The sequence below is a fragment of the Saccostrea cucullata genome, unplaced genomic scaffold, assembly GCF_032062105.1.
Source record: "Saccostrea cucullata isolate Sc308-1 unplaced genomic scaffold, CSIRO_AGI_Scuc_v1 ctg729, whole genome shotgun sequence".
In the NCBI taxonomy this organism is placed as follows: Eukaryota; Metazoa; Mollusca; class Bivalvia; order Ostreida; family Ostreidae; genus Saccostrea; species Saccostrea cuccullata.
Genome location: NW_026933670.1, coordinates 274,645 through 297,909, shown reverse-complemented (window position 1 = coordinate 297,909; position 23,265 = coordinate 274,645). Strand labels below are relative to the sequence as shown.

The following is a 23,265-nucleotide window of genomic DNA, read 5'->3' as shown; positions in this document are numbered from 1 at the left end:
TCGTGTATTAAATTATTTTCTGTAAAAATGCGATAGATACCTCTAAATGAATGACTTAAGTCGACAAAAGTGAAAAATTTTGGCGTAAAAATTACCACGTAAATATTTACAGGTTCTTGTGACGTCAGAAATAAATACGGAAGTCGCCATCTTGGATTTTGGTAAACAATATCAAGATGGGGGGCATAGCAAGTCGTGATACAGGTGAAGAAGAAGTTGATATAGCATCAACGAATGCTTATCGGTATCCACCTAAAATAGGTAAGGATACTTATCTAACCAAAGGTGTTTGAACAAAATACAAGTCCACGATTGCTTGTTTTCCGCGGTTTTTCCCTTTTTTTCACAAATTCTAAACCAAACTAAATAAAAGGGTATTTTTTAGTGTATAAATTAGGAAAACAAAGCTGAAGAGTGGTTGTAATCATTTAGGGAACAAAGATAATGTAGATTTCCCAAAAAACAACAAAACGTGAATATCACATTAATTTTATTAAAGGTACAATCACATAAATTAGGCCACATTAGGATATAATCACATTATCAGGGCCTAGTTTTATAGACTGGCAGGGGATGACTTTTATTGATTAATTATAAATTCAAAATTCAAATCTGCATGTAATATTTACTCACAGGGGCCTGTAACATACTGTATTTGATTTTACGTAATCACTATATGTATACAAAAAGAGAAAGGGAAACAACGTCAGCTCGAATTTACACAGGGTCGATCTCGGAAATGACTCGTGTTTTCAATGAAATACCTTGCAGTTAGTGAAATAACGTCTGGGATCATTCAGTAATAATCACTCTTTAATAGAACTACCATCGCGGTCATTTAAGAATTGTGCAAGTCGTGTTTTGCAGATCCGATATCCTATCATGCAAGTGATGTAGTTTAAGTCGTCCACTAAATTCGCTCAACATTGCATCCAATATTTAACGCGAGATGTGATTGGTCAATGGTGCTTTTCTAGAACAGATCTGACCAATCACGCTCCGCCTTTTATCAATCATGGGTTTTCCAAAATGTCGTCTGTTTTGGGCTTGAGCCTCTCTGTGAACGAAAAAAGCTACCGTATTTATTCAAATCGGAGATGTTGTACCTTTTAATTGCAATTAACAAGAGAAAAATATTATTTTCGTGAACGCTGGATCTTTACTATGTGTTTTCCATCTCCAGAAAGACTTCAAATCTGGAGAAAATGTGCGAATTTTGCCTCGTTTTAGTGGACGACTTAAAGTACATCGACCCGCACAACGGGATATCAAGTTAGTATTACCCAACTTAAACGCTATAAAAAGTAACGAGGTTTCTGTTTTATTAAAGAATATTTATTGTAGTATGAATTCTAGTTATAATTTAATTGGCTACATTCTTTTCTCTATGAAATACGAAATATTTCCGAGATCGACCCTGTGTAAATTCGGGCTGACGTTGTTTCCCTTTCCTTTTTTGTATATAATATATAGTGATTACGTAAAATCGAAAACAATATGTTACCGGCCCCTGTGTATTTACTATAAGACGTAACATAATCATGATAAATAAGTGATGATAAATAAGTGTTTACAGCAAGATAAAGCTTGATGTCTAAAACTTGGAAGAACAAATATTTAGCCTCACTAATCCTGGAGTCTGACACTCACTAATCCGATATTCCTCTGACTCTTACTCTGACCCTGCTTTTTATACGGTAACGTGCAGGGGAGACCCTGCTGCATGCACGTGTCATGTACATTGTAAAAAGCAGGGGTTAGAGTCAGATCGGGGATCTAGGATTACAGCCTCACCAGGTTCAAATCCTTTTCTTTTTCTTCCCTGGTACTGCTCTATCAAAATATTTTAGAAACATCGTGGCGGAAGTAGGTTTTAGAACAATTGCGATCAACAAAACGTTTTTAATAATGTGTTATGCATTAATTGGTGTTAGCTAAAGCGTCTATATGATGAAAGAGAACATATAAAATTTGAATCCGACTAAAAAAAAACCTCGGACAATCGGACTGATTTTACTAGTTAGTGCATCAGACCAATAAGATTTTCACTTGTTTTGTCTGACGGACAGGTGCTTTTGGGATAGACTGACAAGTAGGAATGTAAGGTATATTCTCTATTGACAAGTGGCTGGCTTGTTTTATATATGAGCCAGCAACTTCTCAATAGAGAATAGGAAAAAGCCTGGGTTGGGGTATAGGGGTGTAGGCATGAAGGGGGGGGGATACGTCAGACACAGTTTCAATCGCTAAATTGTTCAGTAAATAAAGTATGAGTTAAGGGGGCATGGATTTGGGACTCAAAACTTTATTAAAATGTGAGTACTTGTTGAAAATATTGAATGAATTGATGAGGATGATTTCAAACTGATGATTTGTATATCTATTTAACAGCTTCCTAAAATAAAGATTGCTTTAAGTTGCTAACACAATGTTGATTTTTCTTCGCAGGAAACTACTTTGGGACCCACTTCTACATGGGAGGGGAACGCTTTGACATGAGTCAACCTGAGTCCTATTTATTTGGTGAAAACTCAGACCTCAACTTCCTGGGAAACAAGCCTATTCCAGTATGTACTTTTAAATATCTGGAAATAAAATAATTTTAGTAGGTTCTTGTAGTTAAAGCTGAATACAATCAATACATATATGCAAATGAAATGCACATAAAGAAACTGTTTTAAAAATGACATCTACTAGATGTTGTTGCTTACATGTCTGAACTAATCTACTTATTAAAAATACTATAGCATTTAGAAATTTTGTTTGGATTCTAAGAAGTGACAGGTATATTGTTACAATAATTATGGTTTTTATGCATATTTAATAATTTAATCAGATGATTGATTTCATAGGAAAGTGGAGAATAAATTCTTGACAGTTCGAATGCTTATTTAAGAAATAAGGTATTTTTAAAAGTTTTATCTGGATGTACATGTAAATGCAAGTTGGTCATGTGATCAATTCCCATAGGCCTGAAGGACTTTATGGTAGCTTTGGTCACATGCCAACATATATTTACATCCTAATAAAATTTTTAAAATGATACCTTTTACTTATACTCACATCACATTTGTGACTGATTTGTTACAAATAGTAAGGTACTTCAGTTTTAAACCCATAAATGATTTTTCTTTTCAAAACTCGATGATATAAATTTATTGTGTTAAACACGTTGATCACTATGAAATTACATAGAACGTTTATGACTAAACAATCAATTTATGATCCCATGACAAACTTCTTTTACCCAGGTGAAAGAATACCTTGTTCAAATAGTGTTATATGAGGGAAAACATAATTTGCAATTGCAAATTTTATGATTTCAGATTTGATGTCACATAAGAATGCCTTTATAAGTCTAACCAAAACGGAATGAATGTGATGAAAGCAATATCAATACATGTTCCACCCTTTAATATATAGTTTAAGAATTGATGAATATTTAATTGTTCTTTATATCACTTATAGTCTTACTCCAATGTACTAAATATTTTTTTCCAATGCCCTGTTAAATGACAGCCAAAAAACCTACAGAATACATAGTAACTTTGTCATCCAAGACTGATCTAATACCTACATGTGATTTACATTTAATTTAATTTAAACAATATTTTATTCACTGATGTTATTGTGAATAGGATTGGGCAGCAGGCGCAGCCTATTTTAGCCCTCTCCCTACATTTAGGTCAAGGTACAAAACAAATAGTGATAATAAAAGAATGTACAAAAGAAGAGAGAAAAAAAACACAAACAAAAATGAACAAAGTAACATAGAAAAAAACAGAAAAAGTCATATATAGAAAATTATACAAAAGAGAAAAATAAGATGAACAGGATGTGATTTACATTTGCCTATTATGTAACATTTAGGTCAGAAGTAAAGAGAAAAATGCAAAAAAAAATACTAAATCAACTTTGGGCTAAGAATAGTTAGAATGTGCTCAAACTTAAGTTTTGAGAGGCTCATGGATATTTGGCCTGTTGTATACATGTACATTCCAGATTTTTTTCGATACTGCTTTCTGTTCCTTCAGACAGGTATTTATATATTGACCTGTATAGTACAGTTAACTTTGTGTAAGATAGTGTTTTTATTGCTTTGTGAGAGTAGTATTTTAATTGCTGTGGTAAAGGACATGGTCAGATAAATCAGAAATCCTCCCACAAGACAGAGTTAGTGGTCAGGATGAATTAGTTAACCTATCTGTTGAATAACAAAGTCAAACATCAGTCATAAGGCTTTAAACAAATATCTATACTGTACATGAGAAAGGTTTTATTAAATATTTATGATTACATGTATTAGAATAATTACATTTATTGGTTTGAATTTTTTATATCTGTTTTAGTTTCCATACCAAGTTTCCTCTTCGGGAAGTGAGCCTACTAAGCCACTGAAAAGTTTGGTCAACATTCGTAAAGACTCTCTGAAATTTGTCAAGTAAGTATTGGTGAACAACTTACAAAGTCATCACTTGTAATGCAATCAATATTATGTTACAATAATTAAGAGCATTACATAAAGATGATATAAAGTCACATGTACTTAATTTATCTGGTAATGACTGCTCAAATGATCATCATCTGTTACTTGTCTGATTTTATGATTCATACTGTAGCAGACTGGCTTTGTCCTCTCATATTTTCACAAAATTAATTCTTGGAATAAATTTATTATCGGGATACAGTTTTAATAAATCTTGTCAGAAGAGCTGTGTAATAATACAAATATTCCAGTTTATTCTTATTTGTTGAAAAAAATATTATGTTGCAATACATTTTTTCAGTACCAATATATTGAAAAAAAAATTTGAGGCTTCGAAATAAGTTACAAACTCCAAATTCTTTAAATAAATAATAAAGTTAAAGATGTCATAACATGATAAATGATATTGCCCCAAAGAACAAGCCAGCAGATGATGTATGGGTGCAATTCATTGCACATCTATAGATAAATCATTAAAAATCTTTCCTTTTTTTTGCAACGTGTATTTATAATAAATGTGTAAATTTTGCATTTAAACACACATTAAATGGAAGTTACTTGTAGTGAATAAAAAAAAATAAGGTTATGAAATGTATTACAATACAAATTAAAATATGTGTACTGTTAAAAAAAAGGTGGTATTTTACAGCATATTAAAATATAAATTTCCATCCAATAATCAGTAGAACTGGTCAGGGAATACCTTTTCAGCAGGATTGCTTCTGAGTTTTTTTTATGCTAGACTTGAGTACTTTAATCAATAATGTTAATTGATTGTTAATGTATAGATTGTCACATAAAACTGAGTTGTCAGGAATAGCCCAGATTTCATATTGTCATGGTATTCTACAATATGGATTGTATAGTGAGAACAGTGAGCTTTATAGACTATGTGACTGAACTATGGTATTTTCTATGCTCCTGCTCACTTTGCTTTTATTACAATATTGACTTTATGACAGGTTAGATCACATTGACTATCTGACATTCTCAAATGTATAACATCTTAAACTAAACTTTTTTTTCTCTGAAAGGGTAGACGACCTGAATTATTGGTAATAGTTCTTTGTGTTACATGGAATATGGTTTATTAATAAGATACAAGAGCTAAATTATTCGTAAAAGAAATTTATTTTACAGGGTAGATGAGTTATGATATAAAAGCTCAGGATGATCATGACATGATATGACTTTAGTCCTGATATATAAGAGCTCTTGATGAATTGATCATGACATGATATAAGACTTAAGTCCTGATATAAAAGCTCTGGATGATTATGACTTATGATATAAGACTTAAGTCATGATATAAGAGCTCGACTGGATGATCATGACATGATATGACTTAAGTCCTGATATAAGAGCTCTGGGTGATCATGACATGATATAAGACTTAAGTCCTGATATAAGAGCTCTGGATGATCATGACATGATATAAGATTTAAGTCATATACTCTGGGTGATGATATAAGACTTAAGTCCTGATATAAGAGCTCTGGATGATCATGACATGATATGACTTAAGTCCTGATATAAGAGCTCTGGATGATCATGACATGATATGACTTAAGTCCTGATATAAGAGCTCTGGATGATCATGACATGATATGACTTAAGTCCTGATATGAGAGCTCTTGGTGATCATGACATGATATGACTTAAGTCCTGATGTAAGAGCTCTGGGTGATCATGACATGATATGACTTAAGTCCTGATATGAGAGCTCTGGGTGATCATGACATGATATAAGACTTAAGTCCTGATATAAGAGCTCTGGATGATCATGACATGATATAAGAACTTTGTTTTATAGGGTAGATGACAGTGAGGATGGTTCTGGAGGTGATAAAACTGACTCCATTAATACAAAGTACAACATTGAGTTCACATTCGATTCAGATTCAAAGTGTGCAATAACTCTCTACTACTTTGCTACAGAAGATGTCAACAATGGTCAGATCACGTAAGGATACCACAAAGCTTTATATTATCATATATTTTTTCTGTTGGTTAATTAAAGGACAAATCAAAAAAATTACCCAGGAAAAAAATTCTGTGACAGAAACTTAAATTAATTAATGTTAGTGTAGTGAACATTTGCATAAATACTGGAACGAGAGCTGTGGTAGGAAAGAGAGAATGAATGGAAACAGACTAAACTTCAGATTCTTTTATCAATAAATGTTGTTTAAGTCATGTACTACTACTGAGGTTTAGGATATATGATCTTTGACACATTTATCTAGATTAAATGACACATATTTCTATTCATTTAATGGACATTTATTTCCTTATTCTTGAGCAGGTTTCAATCAAGGGAGCCGTGTCTGAACTCAGAGACCTATCGTTATAAAAGAGGTGCTAATCAGCTGTTTTCTCAGCCCACACATGTCCTGGACCCCAGTAAATACAGCGATGAGGAGGTATGTTATTGACAGCCATGACATAGATACTCAACTTAAGCCAGGGGCAGTAAAATAACTGACAGTATATCTTATATGTACTTCTCTCTCAATGTCAGTTATTGACAATTTATCAATGAAGTTAAATCCTTGAACTGCTTACACACTTATTCTGTAGAAAATCTGTCAACACCACATACAAGAAAAGTATCACGTCAGAATGAAGTTCCCTTTAGGTCTTGAATTGCTGTTAAAGCTTTCAGTAATATAGAAATTCAGACCATCAAAAAAAAATTTTGTTGCCAATGATTGTCTTAAAAACATGCAAAATGTCAGATTTTCATGGATTGATGAATGATATTGATTTATGTGGAAATGATATAATAATGATTAAAAAAAGTATGTTAAAATTGCAGAAATGTTGCATAAATGCTCTAGAAAATGGGTCTCTTCTTATGAAATAATACAACAACTGAAAAAATCTCACATGAATGTGATTGATTTTAGTATTCAAGTACTGGGTAACACTATTTATATTTTGCACCAATATTGTCTTTCATAGAGCATTTAACTGATTAAAAAGGTTAGACTTGTAAGAAAAAAAACCTTTAAAATTCCTTAAGTTAATACTGTAAATCGTTTTAATTCCACGGTGTTAAAATTTCACGATTTCTCAAAAAGTTCAAATCGCGATGGTTTTAATTTCACGCTGTAAGAAAATTTCTTACAATCATTTAAAGGTTTTTAATGCTAATGATAACATTCACGATGGGTTTATTTTCGCGGAAAAATGATGAATCGTGAACATAGCGAAATTAAAACCATCGTGATTATTTGCCAATCTACAGTATTTATTGAGATTTTACTTGTATAGGTCAATTTCAATTAGTTATTATTGCTTAGTTAGACTTGAGCATTTTGACCTATTGATGATGTAAATGACATGACTGTTTATTTTTATTAGTGGCAGTATGATCCAATGAAGGAGGCCATCCCAGTCATTATCAGCTGTGTGGTGGAAGATGATGGTAAAGCCATTTTTTGATAGCATAAAAAATGATCATCTTTTGACCGAAACTTTAAAGTTGCCCCTAACTTTTGATTGATTGGCATTACATGTAAGGCTTTCTTTTTTCATGCTTGCATTTCTTGATACTACACCTGTCTTTGGATACCAACATACATGTATTTGACCTTGATTTTGACCCTGGGGTTTGACCTACTTTTGAAAAAACTCACCTTGGCCATGTCCATAACTTCTGATTTTTTTTCTACAATACCTTTCATATTAATCTTGGTCATAATTTCTAAATGGTTGGATCAAGAGCATTCACATTTTACATGCATATTACTTGTGCAATACTTTTTTATGGCTACCAGGATTTTTGACCTATTAACCTTTTCAAATGACCTTGGATTTGGACTCGCAATGAAGAAACGTTAACTTTGGCCATATGAGGGCATTTGTCCTGTTTTTCATATAGAAGTGAGCCTTAGTGTAAATAAACAATAATTATTGTGTTATGCAGTATACAGTTTGTATGAAATTATTGGAATTATTTCCTCATTTGGATCATTGACCCCAAAAAGTCATTGAATAGCCTTATATGTATTGTTTGTAACAAACAGAGCTTTTGGTGTGACATGGGCAAACTTTAGAATGTTAACACACTCTCTTCAGAGCAACAACTCTTCATAGATAGTAGGACAAATAGAAAAATTCAAGGAAGTTTTATCTTTTACATATTTGTAAAGCCCTTTTATAACTATAAGTTTTATGGTATCTTGTATATCTGATGGATTTACAGAGAATCATGAATATCAAGTGCTAATTTTATTATACCCTTAATTTACCACATTATTCCCCAGGCCTAAATGTGCAGTGTGATTCTTCAACATGAGATTTTAAAAAAGATAATATGCCACTTAATTAGTATGTAGTTTGACATAGTGAAAATGATTAATAAATTCAGAATAGTGTTTTTCCACTGTCTTAGAAGAACTCATGAATACATTTGATTTTGGCAATGATAATCCATGTCATATTGTCACATGACCTGTGCTGTGTTATATGTCTCTTTGTTTTTGCTGATGTTTTGTGTCTAGATCAATATCTATGTCATTTGACCTCTGCTGTATTATATGACTCTTTGTTTTATAATCAGATCATCCATGACATTGTCACTTGACCTATGCTATGTTTTATAAATCTTTGTTTATGCTGATGCTTTATTATCAGATCATCCATGCCATTGTCACATGACCTATGCTGTTTTATATAAATCTTTGTTTATGCTGATGTTTTATAATCAGATCATCCCTGCCATTGTCACTTGACCTCTGCTGTGTTATATAAATCTTTGTTTATGCTGATGTTTTATTATCAGATCATCCATGCCATTGTCACTTGACCTGTGTTGTGTTATATAAATCTTTGTTTATGCTGATGTTTTATTATCAGATCATCCATGCCATTGTCACTTGACCTGTGTTGTGTTATATAAATCTTTGTTTATGCTGATGTTTTATAATCAGATCATCCCTGCCATTGTCACGTGACCTCTGCTGTGTTATATAAATCTTTGTTTATGCTGATACTTTATTATCAGATCATCCATGCCATTGTCACCTAACCTATGCTGTGGTGGAAAAGAGCTCAGTTGATGGAGGCTACATGATAAAAGCATTAAAACAGAAACAGTTTGTGGACGGGCTACTGTATCTTCTGCAGGAAATATATGGAATTGAGAACAAACACACGGACAGATCAAAGGTAAATAACAAGATATATGAGGACAAGTGATTTTAATTGCAGTGTATTTGTTTATAGCCTTTATTATGCCAAATCTTTGTTTTCTCCTCCAGCTGGAAGATCCTGATGATGAGGTGGAGGACAGTGGAGCAGAGTGTGTCATCTGTATGTCAGACATGCGTGACACACTCATACTGCCATGTCGCCATCTGTGTTTATGTAGTAACTGTGCTGAATCCCTCCGCTATCAGGCATCTAGTTGTCCCATTTGTCGCTCACCATTCAGAGCATTACTACAGATCCGTGCCATGAGGAAAAAACAACCACTGTCTGTACAAACAGTAAGTCTTTCAATTGTTGTATTATATGACAAATCCTACTAACCATGCTGATATCATTTTTCAGCTAAAAACCTTATGCACTTGTAATTGTTTATCAACTCATGTCTAGACTCAAATACCGGTAGTTTTAAAACAATTAGATGAAAAGGAAAAATCATGATGTGATCAGAAACAATAAAAAATTTAATTTGAGTGCAGTAAATGTATTTGAAAATCATCGGAATATTGATTTATTTGAAAGACAAATCTTACAGACCATGCTGATATACCCATCATTTTTCAGCTAGAAACCCTATGTATGTGTATATGTTATTGATTATAACTATATTCCATTTTCCATAAGATTATCAATTTTTACAACAAACTGTTAAGTAGGAGGCAAGGACCAACCTAACAGAGAAAAAATTCTAAAATAGATGTTTTCACTTTGTGTCTGACAGTTAAATTTTTAAAGTTTCATCAAATCCTTGCATGGTGTTTCCTTTATATCAATTGTGTACTAATATACCCGGTAGTTGAACTTCAGTTTCTTTTACCATTATTTCAAATACCATGCATATGTCAAAGTGAACTGGAAGTCCCCACTTCTTTTCTATGTCAATATTTTGAATCCTCATATTTATCAGATGTTTTATCTGTCCTATCAAGTTCGACATAAAAAGGTTGGACTATACATTTACAGTCTATGCAAAAGTTTTTTTGAACCATGCAGGACATTTGGTCCTGTTAAACAATGAACACACAGGACCAAACCAAATTTTATCAGACCAAAAAACTTAATGTAAAATAGTGGATTTTTTGCTATATTTTTAGCTCACCTGAGCCGAAGGCTCAAGTGAGCTTTTTTGATCATATTTTGTCCGTCGTCCGTCTGTCCGTCAGTAAACTTTCCACATTTTCGACTTCTTCTCTAGAACCAATGGACCAATTTTAACCAAACTTGGTACAAAGCATCCTTGGGTGAAGAGGAGTTTAAATTGTTAAAATAAAGGGCCAAGTCCCCTTACAAGGGGAGATAATCAAGAAAAGACAAAAATAGGGTGGGGTCATTAAAAAATCTTCTTCTCAAGAACCACTGGGCCAGGAAAGCTGAAACTTATGTGGAAACATCCTAAGGTAGTGTAGATCTATATTAAATTGTTAAAGTCATGACCCCCGGGGGTAGGGCGGGGCCACAATAGGGAATCCAAGTTTTACATAGAAATGTATAGAACAAATCTTTAAAAATCTTCTTCTCAAGAACCACTGGGCCAGGAAAGCTGAAACTTATGTGAAAACATCCTAAGGTATTGTAGATATTAATTGTTAAAATCATGACCCCCGGGGGTAGGGCGGAGCCACAATAGGGAATCCAAGTTTTACATAGAAATACATAGAACAAATCTTTAAAAATCTTCTTCTCAAGAACCACTGGGCCAGGAAAGCTGAAACTTATGTGGAAGCATCCTTATTTCAAGGCCAGTGTAGATATTAAATTCTTAAAATCATGACCCCCGGTGGTAGGACGGGGCCACAATAGGAAATCCAAGTTTTACATAGAAATGTATAGAACCAATCTTTTAAAATATTCTCAAGAACTACTGGGCCAGGAAAGCTGAAACTTTTATGGAAGCATCCTTGGGTAGTGTAAATATTAAATTGTTAAAATCATGACCCCGGGGTAGGGCGGGGCCACAATAGGGAATCCAAGTTTTACGTAGATATATTTAGGAAGAATCTTTTAAGAATCTTAATTCTTCTCAAAAACCACTGGGCCAGGAAGGCTTAAACCTTTGTGGAAGCATCCTGCATGTGGTAGTATAGATTCTAAAGTGTTAAAATCATGAAAAGGAAGGGGGTAGGGGGGCATGATAGGTATAGCAAGAGGGGAAATCTGGTAAAGAACTGCGTCACCCAAGTTACTCGGGTGAGCGATGTGGCCCATGGGCCTCTTGTTTTTACTTATTTTAACACGTTAAAATAGTAAAGCTCAAAACCAGACACAGAGAAATCAGACATTCTTGTCTGGTGTAAAAAATGAAGCATGGAAGTGATCGAACCAGAGGCACGTACTACACATTGGTCAGGTCCGAGGGTCCAATGTCTTTGGCATAGACTACATTTATGACTATTTCACTTTTATCACCTGGATCTTCTGTGAGATAATGAAGGTCATTCTCTTGTCTGATGTTTTGCAGCAAACAATTTGTCCCATAAATTATTCAGGGCAGAAGATTCTGTCATCTGTTATATGTTAATTAGGTTGAGGTATTCAATTCTTCCTGCATTTGATGCAATTAGAAACAATATTATGTGACCTAATTTTCTTGATATAATTACAGCTTTATTTCAAGGCCATTGCTTCTTATTTGTTTGGGCTTGAAAAAAACCTGGGTTTTTCTTTTCATTGTTGGTTGGTTTCTTTGCTGTCATTGAAATTCATCTATTAATTTTGAATACAAAGTTTTCACAAAGTGTGAAGGCAAGAGAAATGTCTTCACCATTGATTCAGTAAAAAAAAAGCAAACAAACAAACCCAAACATTACACTTTCCTTTGTGCCTATTGCTGTTTATATGTTTAACTTACTGTTTATAATTGTAGTCTTAACATTTACTGGATTGATGAGATGCTCATAAATTGTGAAGTCCAATTGTTCATAAAAGACATGTACAATTGTTCATATGTAGTTGGGTGGGCCAAATATAGAGTATCAAAGTTTTACAGTGGAATATAAAATTTCTTTAAATTTAATATCTGGAATCTTTACAAAATATAAAAATCTTAAATGTTCAGGACTTTACAGTATCAAAAGTTGATAATTTTCAGTTTTTCACATATGTGTCCTTATGTTACATCCTTCTTTAGGAGAGAGGCACCTGTATTTCATAACATTTTTGTGTTATTTTTATCCTTTAGTAGTATTAATAAGTGATATTAATTGTAATAAATTTAAAAAAAGGATCATGTCAAAATTAATTTCACGACTTAAAGCTATGAAAAATGTTGTCACGCGCAAAATCCCCCATGGGAATTTTCAAAAGTTGGCATGTATGAGGGTGGGGGATGAAAGTTGAAGAAGGGAAAATAAATAAATCAACAAAATCCTTCTTCCCAAGAACTGCAGGGCTATAAAGTTCACATTGTCAAAAAATGCTTTTATTGCTCATTAACTTCATCACTGAGAAGGACTTGGCATAACATAATGTTATTTTCCTTTTCTGAAGGAGATTGATTGAAAGAAGAATAGAATTTTGTGTTGAAAAAGTTAACAATTGCATTAATGCATGCACTGTTTACCTGTAGATACAAAAATATAATTGTATGCTGTAATTTTCATTGAAAATAAAGGAACTTCTTGAGTGCATACTATGAAAACAAAATGATGACTGCTTTCCTGAAAGCAATGTAAAAACTCCTGCATAAAAGCAGAAGATACTTGTTTTGGGTAAGGTTGTGTAAACATTACTGAAGAGAGAGGAATGCACTAAGCCAGACACCGTGACCTTCACAATGAAAGGTCACAAGGAAGGCTCACTTTTTAGAAAATTTAAATAAAATACAGATTATAATTTAACACTTTTTCTATTTGAAAAATATATATATATAACAAATAAATTATTGGGAATTTATTAAACAAAATGATTATTTTTTTTTGGTAAGGTTTCAAAAGGTTTAAAAATTTAAAACTTGTTTGTAGATACTAATTCATTGTCTGGTTAAGCTATGGGGTTAGATTTTAAGGTTCAATTGCATGTCATCTTTAATGTAATGCCGCACGTTTGCATTGATAATAAGGAATACAGATGTGTTCATGCCTGACCAGTTTTGTGGTAAATATTATGCTGTTTTTAATGAGGTGAATGACTTCATTTACCCTTGTTGAACTACAAATTTGAATATCTTGTTTTTTTAATGCAGATGGGCTTAAAAGAAGGTCAATTATTTCTTTGACATTAGGCATGTGTTAGGCAACAGTTGTATACATGTATCAGGTTTTTCATTAGAAAATATGTAATGAAGAAAACATGTAGATAAAATAAAATTAGCAGAGATGAGATGTTTATATTGTAGGGTGAGACGGAAGAGAATCCAGTGAGCCAGGAGGGGGTCCCCACGGGGTACGAGGCAGTGTCTCTGATTGAAGCAGTCAATGGACCGTGTAATCAGCTGTTTACTGTTGATGGAGGTAATTTTATTTAAACGCATGCTTTCAGTGTACCTGTACATTGTAATTATGTGATTACCCTGTACGTGGCTTATTTATACATGTACATACACCTGTAGTGATTTATGTTACAAATTGTGTCCTCTATCATCTCAAAAATTCTTTTAATGTCATGCTTGAAGATAGAGTTTAGAGAATATAAATTGTACATTCAACACACATCTACATAAAGTTCCTTTGAGAAGTGAAATTTCATCAAGGTGGTAACTTTCCAGTCATAAAAAATTCCCCTTATGTGAAGGACAGCTCTATATAGGGAGAAGAAAGCTGTCCCCCTTCTCCTTCCCCCCCCCCCCAAAAAAAAAAATACACACGCACACAACAATTTCACCATTGTTTGCTCACCCAGGTTTGTCTGTTGGTCATCTTTAAGTCTGTATTGCGATCTATATGAAGTTTTCCTATTTATATGGACTTTTCCTGTCTATATGAAGTTTTTCTATCTATATGAATTTTTCCTATTTATATTGAGTTTTCCTATTTATATGGACTTTTCCTTAATCTAAATGGACTTTTTGTATCTAAATGGACTTTTCCTGTCTATAAGGACTATTTATAGGGCCTTTTCCTTTCTATAAGGACTACTCCTATCTTTAAGGACTTTTCCTATTTATATGGACTTTTTCCTATCCTGTTAGGACTTTTCATATTTATATGGACTTTTCCTATCTGTAAGGACTTTTACTATTTATTTGAACATTTCCTATATATATGAGGAATTTTCCTATCTATATAGACTTTTCCTATCTATATAGACTTTTCCTATCTATAAGGACTTTTCCTAATTATATAGACTTTTCCAATCTGTAAGGACTTTTCCTATCTGTAAAGATTCTTCCTATCTATAACAATTTTCCTATCTTTATGGACTTTTCCTATGTATAAGGACTTTTCCTAACTACAGTAGTGTGACATAAATGAGTTCGCAAAATGGCCGCCGTCATTCATGCGTGCGGTGCGCTTGCGGTATACAAAATCTAATTTCTATCAATAAAATAATATTACCACTTACCTTTTTGTGTTAGTACTTTGTTATATAGCCTCTAGAGCGAAGAACACTTCGATATGCTTGCATATAAACTCTGAATATAGTGCAAAGGGAGGCTACTCCATATTTCATGGACGATTCGCTCCAGATCATTCGCGTTTCTGATCTCATGTGTCCTCCTTTGTACACGGATTTTGAGCACTCTCCAGACGTTTTCGATAATATTGAGATCAGGACTTTGTGGGGGCCATGGCATATTAACGTTGTTGTCTTTTTCCAACGATTTGAGAAAGCGGAGACATGACACGGGGCATTGTCTTCTTGGAAAATCCAGCGCCGGTTTGGGAAATACGAACGATTTCATCAAGAATTGTAATATATTTCTCGCTATTCATGTTCCCATCCACAGTTTTTAAGGTACCAACTCCATTATAACATATGCAACCCCAAAACATGAGGGAGGCCCGACAGTTTGTTTCCCAATCACCACGTAACCCGACACATTCAGGACGTATTCTTCCTCACTCTTCCTCCAGACATGAACTTTATCGTTATTTCCAATAACTATCTTAGTCTCATCACTGAATATTATGGATGACCAATTTGTTGACTGTCCAGTGCAATTTCTGTCGACAAAATCGGGTTCTCTTCTCTCTATTCACGCGTGAAACAGTTGTTTTCTTAGAAACTACACACCTTTTGTAACCTTCCTCTGATAATCGCCTGTGAACTGTTCTGAGAGATACATTAGATCCTGTCCTGGCATTAAATCTGGATGTTATATCTTTTAAAGTCTGACGACGGTTGATTTTAATGCTTCGGAAAAGAACCCTGTCATCTCGCTGTGAAGTTTTTCGTTTCACCCCACTTCTCGGTAAATTTTCTATGTTACCCCTTTCCCTCACACGTTTGAGAAATTTTTGGATAGTACGACTGTTAATTCCGGTTAGATTCTCAATTTTATAGCTTGACAGACCTTCATTTGACATCTGAATGATTATTTCTTTTAGATCACTCGTCAATTCTCGACCATGGGGAGCCATATCTCAGACGATAAATTGTTTATCAAAGGGGAATAATCCAAATTTACAACAATGACAGATTTAGTTAAGTCGTACCTAAATTTCAATTAAATATTTTTTTCCTTTAAGAGAAGCGATTACGTTAATTCAGCAACTGATTCACCGCCCTTCATAAATACTTACGATGACGGCGGCCATTTTGCGAACTCATTTATGTCACACTACTGTATATAGACTTTTCCAATCTGTAAGGACTTTTCCTAACTATATAGACTTTTCCAATCTGTAAGGAAATTTCCTATCTGAAAGGACTCTTCCTATCTATAAGGACTTTACCTATCTATATGGATTTTTCCTATCTATATAAGGACTTTTTCTATCCATAAGGACTTTTCCTCTTTATAAGGACTTTTCCTTTCTATAAGGACTCTTCCTATCTTTAAGGACTTTTCCTATCTGTAAGGAATTTTCCTATCTATATGGACTTTTCCTATATATATGAGGAATTTTCCTACCTATAAGGACTTTTCCTATCTATAAGGACTTTTCCTATTTTTAACTTCTCCAGAGCCACTTACATAAATACAGGCTCATACCTATACTGCCAACAAGCATCCTTGGTTGATCAGGATTCATGCATGATATAAGGAAAATTATTTAAGAAATTTTGAAAAATATGGTAAGGTCATTTAGAATTGTTCTTAGGGTTTAAAAATCACCCTCCTCATGCATTTAAAACCCTCATGATAATTCTGACTTATACTTTATCTGTAATCCATAGCTTAATTCAGCTCCTTTATCTAATATGTAATCTAACAACTGTTTGTTTAAAGTCTTTAAACTGTAATTATTTTAAATCTGTAGGCTTGCAGCTTCCAGTGAGGACTGTAGATGTAATGATTACTATGTTTTAACTGTAATGACTGTTTTATATCTGTAGGTCTACAGCTTCTAGTGAGGACAGTAGATGTAATGATTACTATGTTATAATTGTAATGACGGTTTTAAATCTGTAGGCTTGCAGCTTCCAGTGAGGACAGTAGCTCCAGGAGACATTGATAACAGTTACAGAGAAAAGAAAAGGCTCTCAAAAAGGTCATTATTTCAGCAGTACTTAATATTCTAAGAAAATTTCCCCCTTAGTACAAATACTTCACATTTCACTTTAATTTGCATTTAATTGTGCTCAGAACATAAGTACTTGCTTATTGAATTCTGATAAAATTTTCTAAATTTTGTCATTTTACCCCATCATTGCTATAGGTTTATCATCTATAGGAAATTTAATATAAATTATCACTCTGTGGAAAATTACCTGTCATAAAAAAGAATTCTGTTAAGAGTTTTTAATATATTTTCTTAATTATCACTTTCCAGATAATTTTTGGGGGATTTTTCTGATAGTTAAAATTATCAACTTTTTTCATGCTAGTTAATTTTGTTTACAACACCTCCTGTGTAATAATATGATATATCCATGTACAAAGAAGATGGCTACATTTGTAAAATTTCCATTAAAACATCTTTAGAGCGATATTTTTTCATGGAATCAAAAGTAAATGAATGGAATAATTAAAAAGGAAAGAAAAAATTTAGAAATTTGTTGTGCAAAATTCTTATAGATTTGACCTATGCACACACACTCTTTTAAAAATATAAAGTAATACAAGAGAGTTGTTGATTTAATGTAGACATGTCATCAGTGTGAAACCCGAGGAGCCGGTGGTGAGCCCCAGCATCAAACCTGATGATAAAAAGGTGTTAGATGAGGAGGAAGAGGAGAGAAAGAAGGACATCCCTGTAGAGGTGGTCAGAATGGAGAGGAAATCCTCCAAGAAAGATCCAGCTAAATCTCAGTAAGACACTACTGATGTATTTACAGACAAGGGGTAATCCCCACTAAATCTCAGTAAGATATCACAGATGTATTTATAGAGAGGAAGGGAAATCCTCCAAGAAATATCCAGCGAAATCTCAGTAAGATATCACAGATGTAAATATAGGCAGAGTGGAAATCCTCCAAGAAAGATCCAGCAAAATCTCAGACATTACTGATGTATTTCCAGACAAGAGGGTAATCCCCTCCAAATCTGAGTAAGATATCACAGATGTATTTATAGACAGGAAGGGAAATCCTCCAAGAAAGATCCCATTAAATCTCAGTAAGATATGAAAGACATGTAAAGAGAGACAGGAGGGATAGTCCCCCAGCAGAGATGCTGCTAATCTCAGCAAGATCTCACAGACATGTATAGACTGGGTAGGGGAGAGGTTAGTTCTCCACCAAAGACACTGCCAAATCTCTGTTAGATATCACCCACTACATAGTCAGAGAGAAGGGGTATTCCTCCACCAAAGACACTGCCAACCTCAGCAAGCTCTGACAGATATTTGTATAAACAGAAAGGGGGAAGGGGTTGTTTCCCACCAAAAACACGAATTCTCAGTAAGATCTTGTATTAAGCATTTCTATTAAGGATGTATAGACTATAGACAGACACAGACATTTAAAGACAAACAGAAGGGGTAGTCCTCTGCCAATGATACTGTCACATAATAAGTAACTGTAGACCGTATAGAAGTACTGGGTAGAAATACCTCCACCTCTGACCTAAAGTGTGAGAATGGAATCACCTTCATATTTAAGATTATGTCATCAGTTTTATATTAACTAAGGTATCGTTAATGAAGTTTTTTTTTGATAATTTTTAGATACTCTGAAAACAAGGACATTTCAGATGAATCAAGTGCTTCAAAGATTGTAAATGTATCTGACTACAATACAGACAGCTTAGACAGTAAGGTGGGTGAAATGTTCATTCTGTAAAAAGCTGTCAGCTGTGTTCATAAGGACAATATATTTAAGGAATCACTGTCTAGTTAGTAGTTGGAAATGTGGGAAATTTGCATAACATGCCTCTCCAGTCCTTAGAAGCAATGGGCCATGGCCTCTTTGGAGCTTTGGTTAAATTAATTTAAAGATTTATAGATACATGTATATGAGGATATTGACCTCCTTATAATACATAAGGTATAATATAAATATGGCTTCCTTTGAGCCATTTAACTTTGTGATGTAGCGGATGTGGCTTGCATTGTCGTAAGTGTATATTAACGTGACTTTCTATGAATTGTTTTTTGATGTTGTAGGGGATGCGGCCTGCCTCACTGAGAGTCTACGAGTCGGAGGCAGACAGTGATTACGACATTAAGCCGATGACACTGAATCAAGGTCACCTGTCCACAGAGAACTTGGCCGATGATGAGAGAGAGGACAGCTCAGAGCCCGAGCCTGAACCCGAGCCCGACTATGAGGACGACCTGTCAGCAGGTAGGTCAAGGGTCAAAGGTCAAGTCAAATAACATAAAAATTCTTATAATTGTTTGTAGTACCGGTACTCAGTAGCAAGGGTTTAGTCAAGTAAAATGAAATATTGTTCTATTTTGAAGTGTTACATCCATTGTTGTGTTGGTAAATTATTTTGTTATATATTTTTTCTCCAATGTTCTCTGAATTGGAATGTTTATGCATATTGAATGACATACTGCATGTCATGATTTTCTTAACAGTACATTTGATACACAAAATATCAGGTACTCACTTATACATAATGTCATTGTAACTATTTCTTTTGATCATACTGTCTCATTCATTGAAAACAAACTTTCTGTGTTACTGCACAAAGTATATTGATCTCCTGATTGCAATTCTTTATTGATAGTTAATCACAAAGTTTGGATTAGAGGAATCGAGAATCCATTGTTTTTAAAAGTAACCAATCACCAGGCTTGTTGTAGTTTTAGTAGAAAACACATGTAGTAGATGTCCAATTTTATTTTATTTTAAGTTATTAGAAACATTTTTAAGCACTGCCTTCTTTTGTTTTCATTGATGTCTATTTTATTTCACTGGAGGAGAGATATGGGTATTCTGGTCTGATAGCGATCTCAAATTTTCAATTTTGATTTAAATTTTTTAAGCTTGATGGTCAAAGACCAAGCCTGGGAGGCCATAAACTTGAATGAGCACACTTTTGATCTCAGTCTCACTTTTAACAAAGGAATTATTAGTATAATAGATGGAGATCAAAAGTAAGCTCATCTAAGTTACTGTAAACATATATAACATTTATCGGTGTATTCTATTTAGCGATTTTGGCGGAAAGCAGAGTCTGCTAAATCTAGTACATTGCCAAATGTCTTGTATATTATACATTTATATCTAGCACATTCAGATAGCACTAAATCAGATCTATGTTACTTGCTGAAAAATGAATTTCTGCCAAATATTTTACACACCAAATATACTAACCTGGTACATTTACAGTATATGGCCCCCAGGCCAGATGAGCTTAGCCTAATACTATAGTCAGTCTGTAAAGAATCTCTTTTTATATCCAAAATGCTACTTTGAAAACTTCGTTTCAGTAGATTTTTACACAAGTGCACTACAGTTAAATACAAATTTTTTGCTATGGTAACGGAACTGAACCTTACAATTATGAGAAAATCTTTCAAAATACTCCCCTTCCCAAAGTATTCATCCAATTTCAATGAAACTTGGTACACAGGTAGAAGTAGATTACTTTATGATTTTTATTTTTTTTTATTGATGTTTGATTTTGCTTTAGTTTTTCAAAAATAACATATTTTTATGAAATATTTGAGAACCCTAATCCCTACAGTAACCAATACAATTAAAATTTTGCCAAAGACATCCAAATTGAACTATCTTATATATATTTAAAGTCTCTGGTCATAACTTGAATACAATGCTGAATACATATTTAGAATAATTCGTGTGAACTTTCATGACACAAAATAATTTATATCAACATGTTTACAATGTATTTTTTTTAGTTCTTATTAATGATATCATATTCGAATTTTTGTTTTCTTTTGACTTTGGCATTTTCATGACATTTCTCACAGTTGGAACTGACTTTTAACCTTTGACCTGACACAGAATCGTTTTTTTTTTTGTCTGTCAGCACAGCTATATTCCCTTTCTGCTTCCTTTGTTAATAGTCACTCTCTCTGTGGCATACTTTTCTGTTGTCAAAATTATAAAAAGTGATCATACAAGTATGTTATATTTTGAATTTCATTTTAAAAATTTAAGAATAATTTTTTTTTTTAAAATAAGATATAACTTTTATTAATATTATTTATTTCACTAAAATACTACAGTAACTGAAAAATATGTCACATGGCATTGAAGAGTATATACATGTGTTACAATAATATTATAATTTGTTGTGTTAATAATTGAAACATTGTTTAAAAAGTGTTAGTATATACTATTATACATTATGAATTGATTTTCAGAAGCAGTAATATCAGGATCATCTCCCAATGTGTCACAAGACACGTGTTTAACAGATTTTGAGGAGAATGGTGTCACCTATGTCAAGGGGTTGAGTTTAAGTATGAATGACATGAACAGAGACAATTCGGGCTACCATCCTCTGTGTTTACAGAGTAACGCCTCCTTACCGGATAACTCCACCAGTGGAACAGAGGCATCCAGCTTCGGAAGTAACTACAGTAGTGGCAAGCTCCTACCAGACAATTCAGAAAATACAGACTGAAAATTTCTCCTATGTATCAAGATTTCTACCAAACATATATTAGTTTCTGTATAGTTGGAACCAATTAACATGTCTTATCTTTCTTCTTAAAGTGAGAGCTGGTTTTTCACTTCATAATCCTAGTCTACATACATTATAAATAACTGTATTATCCTCTTGGCTTTAATCATGGTTTTGATTAAAGCACACATAATTTATCATGTTCTGCTGTCCATTCAGATTTGCATCACAGATAATTTTATTCATATTTTAATTTATTTTGGGGGTTGTGTTTGGTACAGTTGAATACTGTCAAAATGTTTTAAATGGAATACATGTAATATAAAACTTAATTTAATATCACTTTAGTCTTATCTATGTTGTAATTTAAGACTGTTGATTGTTAAAACTGTTGTGTACATTGCTTAATTAAGATTGACAACAAACCTGTATTGAAGTTGTACAAATCAACAAAATAATGTAGAAAAGGAATTTAAATGAAATAATTATACCGTATAAGTGGAAATTTTAGCGAGATGCAAATTTAGCGATTTGTCCTCAAAAAATGGTATTCAATTTTTAGCGAGATGTAATGTTAGCGATTTTAAAATTCTCACCAAAGAAGCTATAACATATAAAATGCAATCATTTTTAGCGATATTCAATTTTAGCGATCTCAATACCCTCGCTAATAATGCCAAAATTAAATCCTCGCTAAAAATTCTACTTATACGGTATTAATTTTGACACCATTTCCCTTAAAACTTGACATTCTTGTATTCAGTGCTTATACTTATAGTAATATTTATTTCTTGTTTCTTTTTTCAAAACATTTTAAGACAACATTCTTGCCAGCTGAGATGTAGTCAAGTAGTATTCTGAGTACTAGTAATGTATTGGCTGTGAACAACAAATGATTTGTCAAATATTTGTAAAATATTGTTAATTTCACATAATTGATCATGATGGTAATGTTATTGTACAATGCATATTAAAATTGTTTGATATAATTATAAAATTGATTCAAAATATGATTATTTTGTTTAGTTTTACAAAAAAGGAATACAGCTTTGTAGAGAATATCTTATATTTCAATAGAAATCTCTTTGACAGTACTGTACATGTATTTTACACAATGAAATATATTGAGATAACGAACAGTATTCAAGCTCAAAAGTCCTTTAAATAATGCAATCGTGGACCTCCAAAATATCAGAGAAGGGATCAAGTGCCATGGAGAATTGAGTTTTCCCTGCCAACCGGTCACATTCGCCTTTTGCTCCTTGTCATGATTGGGAATTGACAAAAGTCTGTTGACAATGCAATGTGTAAATAATGGCCTAACAATTTTGAAATGTGATAAACATCAGTCAGCATTTGGCTTAATGATAGGACATTGTATCGACCATAGAGCTTACAAAATAACTTCAATCGAGGCTGCTGATATTCATGTCTCATCAACTTTTTAGTCAGTAACTTCGTTTTAGAAATTGTTCAT

At 33.2% G+C, this 23,265-nt stretch overlaps 1 protein-coding gene across 4 annotated transcripts; it reads left to right on the top strand.

Annotated features, from left to right (window-relative positions):
* Positions 1–50: 50 nt before the first annotated feature.
* On the top strand, positions 51–22,801 carry LOC134238874 (E3 ubiquitin ligase Rnf157-like). Of its 4 annotated transcripts, none has more exons than XM_062720985.1 (15): positions 51–261; positions 2,449–2,567; positions 4,350–4,441; positions 6,300–6,449; positions 6,792–6,909; positions 7,853–7,916; positions 9,498–9,661; positions 9,754–9,981; positions 14,034–14,148; positions 17,214–17,292; positions 17,889–18,053; positions 18,910–19,000; positions 19,348–19,528; positions 19,920–19,969; positions 21,526–21,668. In XM_062720985.1, the coding sequence occupies exons 1-15, from the start codon at positions 177–179 to the stop codon at positions 21,532–21,534; spliced, it is 1,710 nt and encodes a 569-aa protein (XP_062576969.1). In that variant the 5' UTR covers positions 51–176; the 3' UTR covers positions 21,535–21,668. The 4 variants fall into 4 exon arrangements, with proteins under 4 accessions (XP_062576969.1, XP_062576970.1, XP_062576971.1 ...); XM_062720987.1 differs by lacking the exon at positions 19,920–19,969 and adding an exon at positions 19,648–19,669 and having other exon boundaries at positions 53–261; positions 21,526–21,658; XM_062720986.1 differs by lacking the exons at positions 19,920–19,969; positions 21,526–21,668 and adding an exon at positions 19,768–19,835.
* The last annotated feature ends 464 nt before the right edge of the window (positions 22,802–23,265 follow it).

Coding starts and splice junctions, on each gene's coding strand:
- LOC134238874 (XM_062720984.1), top strand. CDS start 177: ATGGGGGGCATAGCAAGTCGTGATACAGGTGAAGAAGAAGTTGATATA. Junction 6,910..7,852: donor GTAAATACAGCGATGAGGAG/GTATGTTATTGA, acceptor TATTTTTATTAG/TGGCAGTATGATCCAATGAA. Junction 19,529..21,525: donor TGAGGACGACCTGTCAGCAG/GTAGGTCAAGGG, acceptor ATTGATTTTCAG/AAGCAGTAATATCAGGATCA.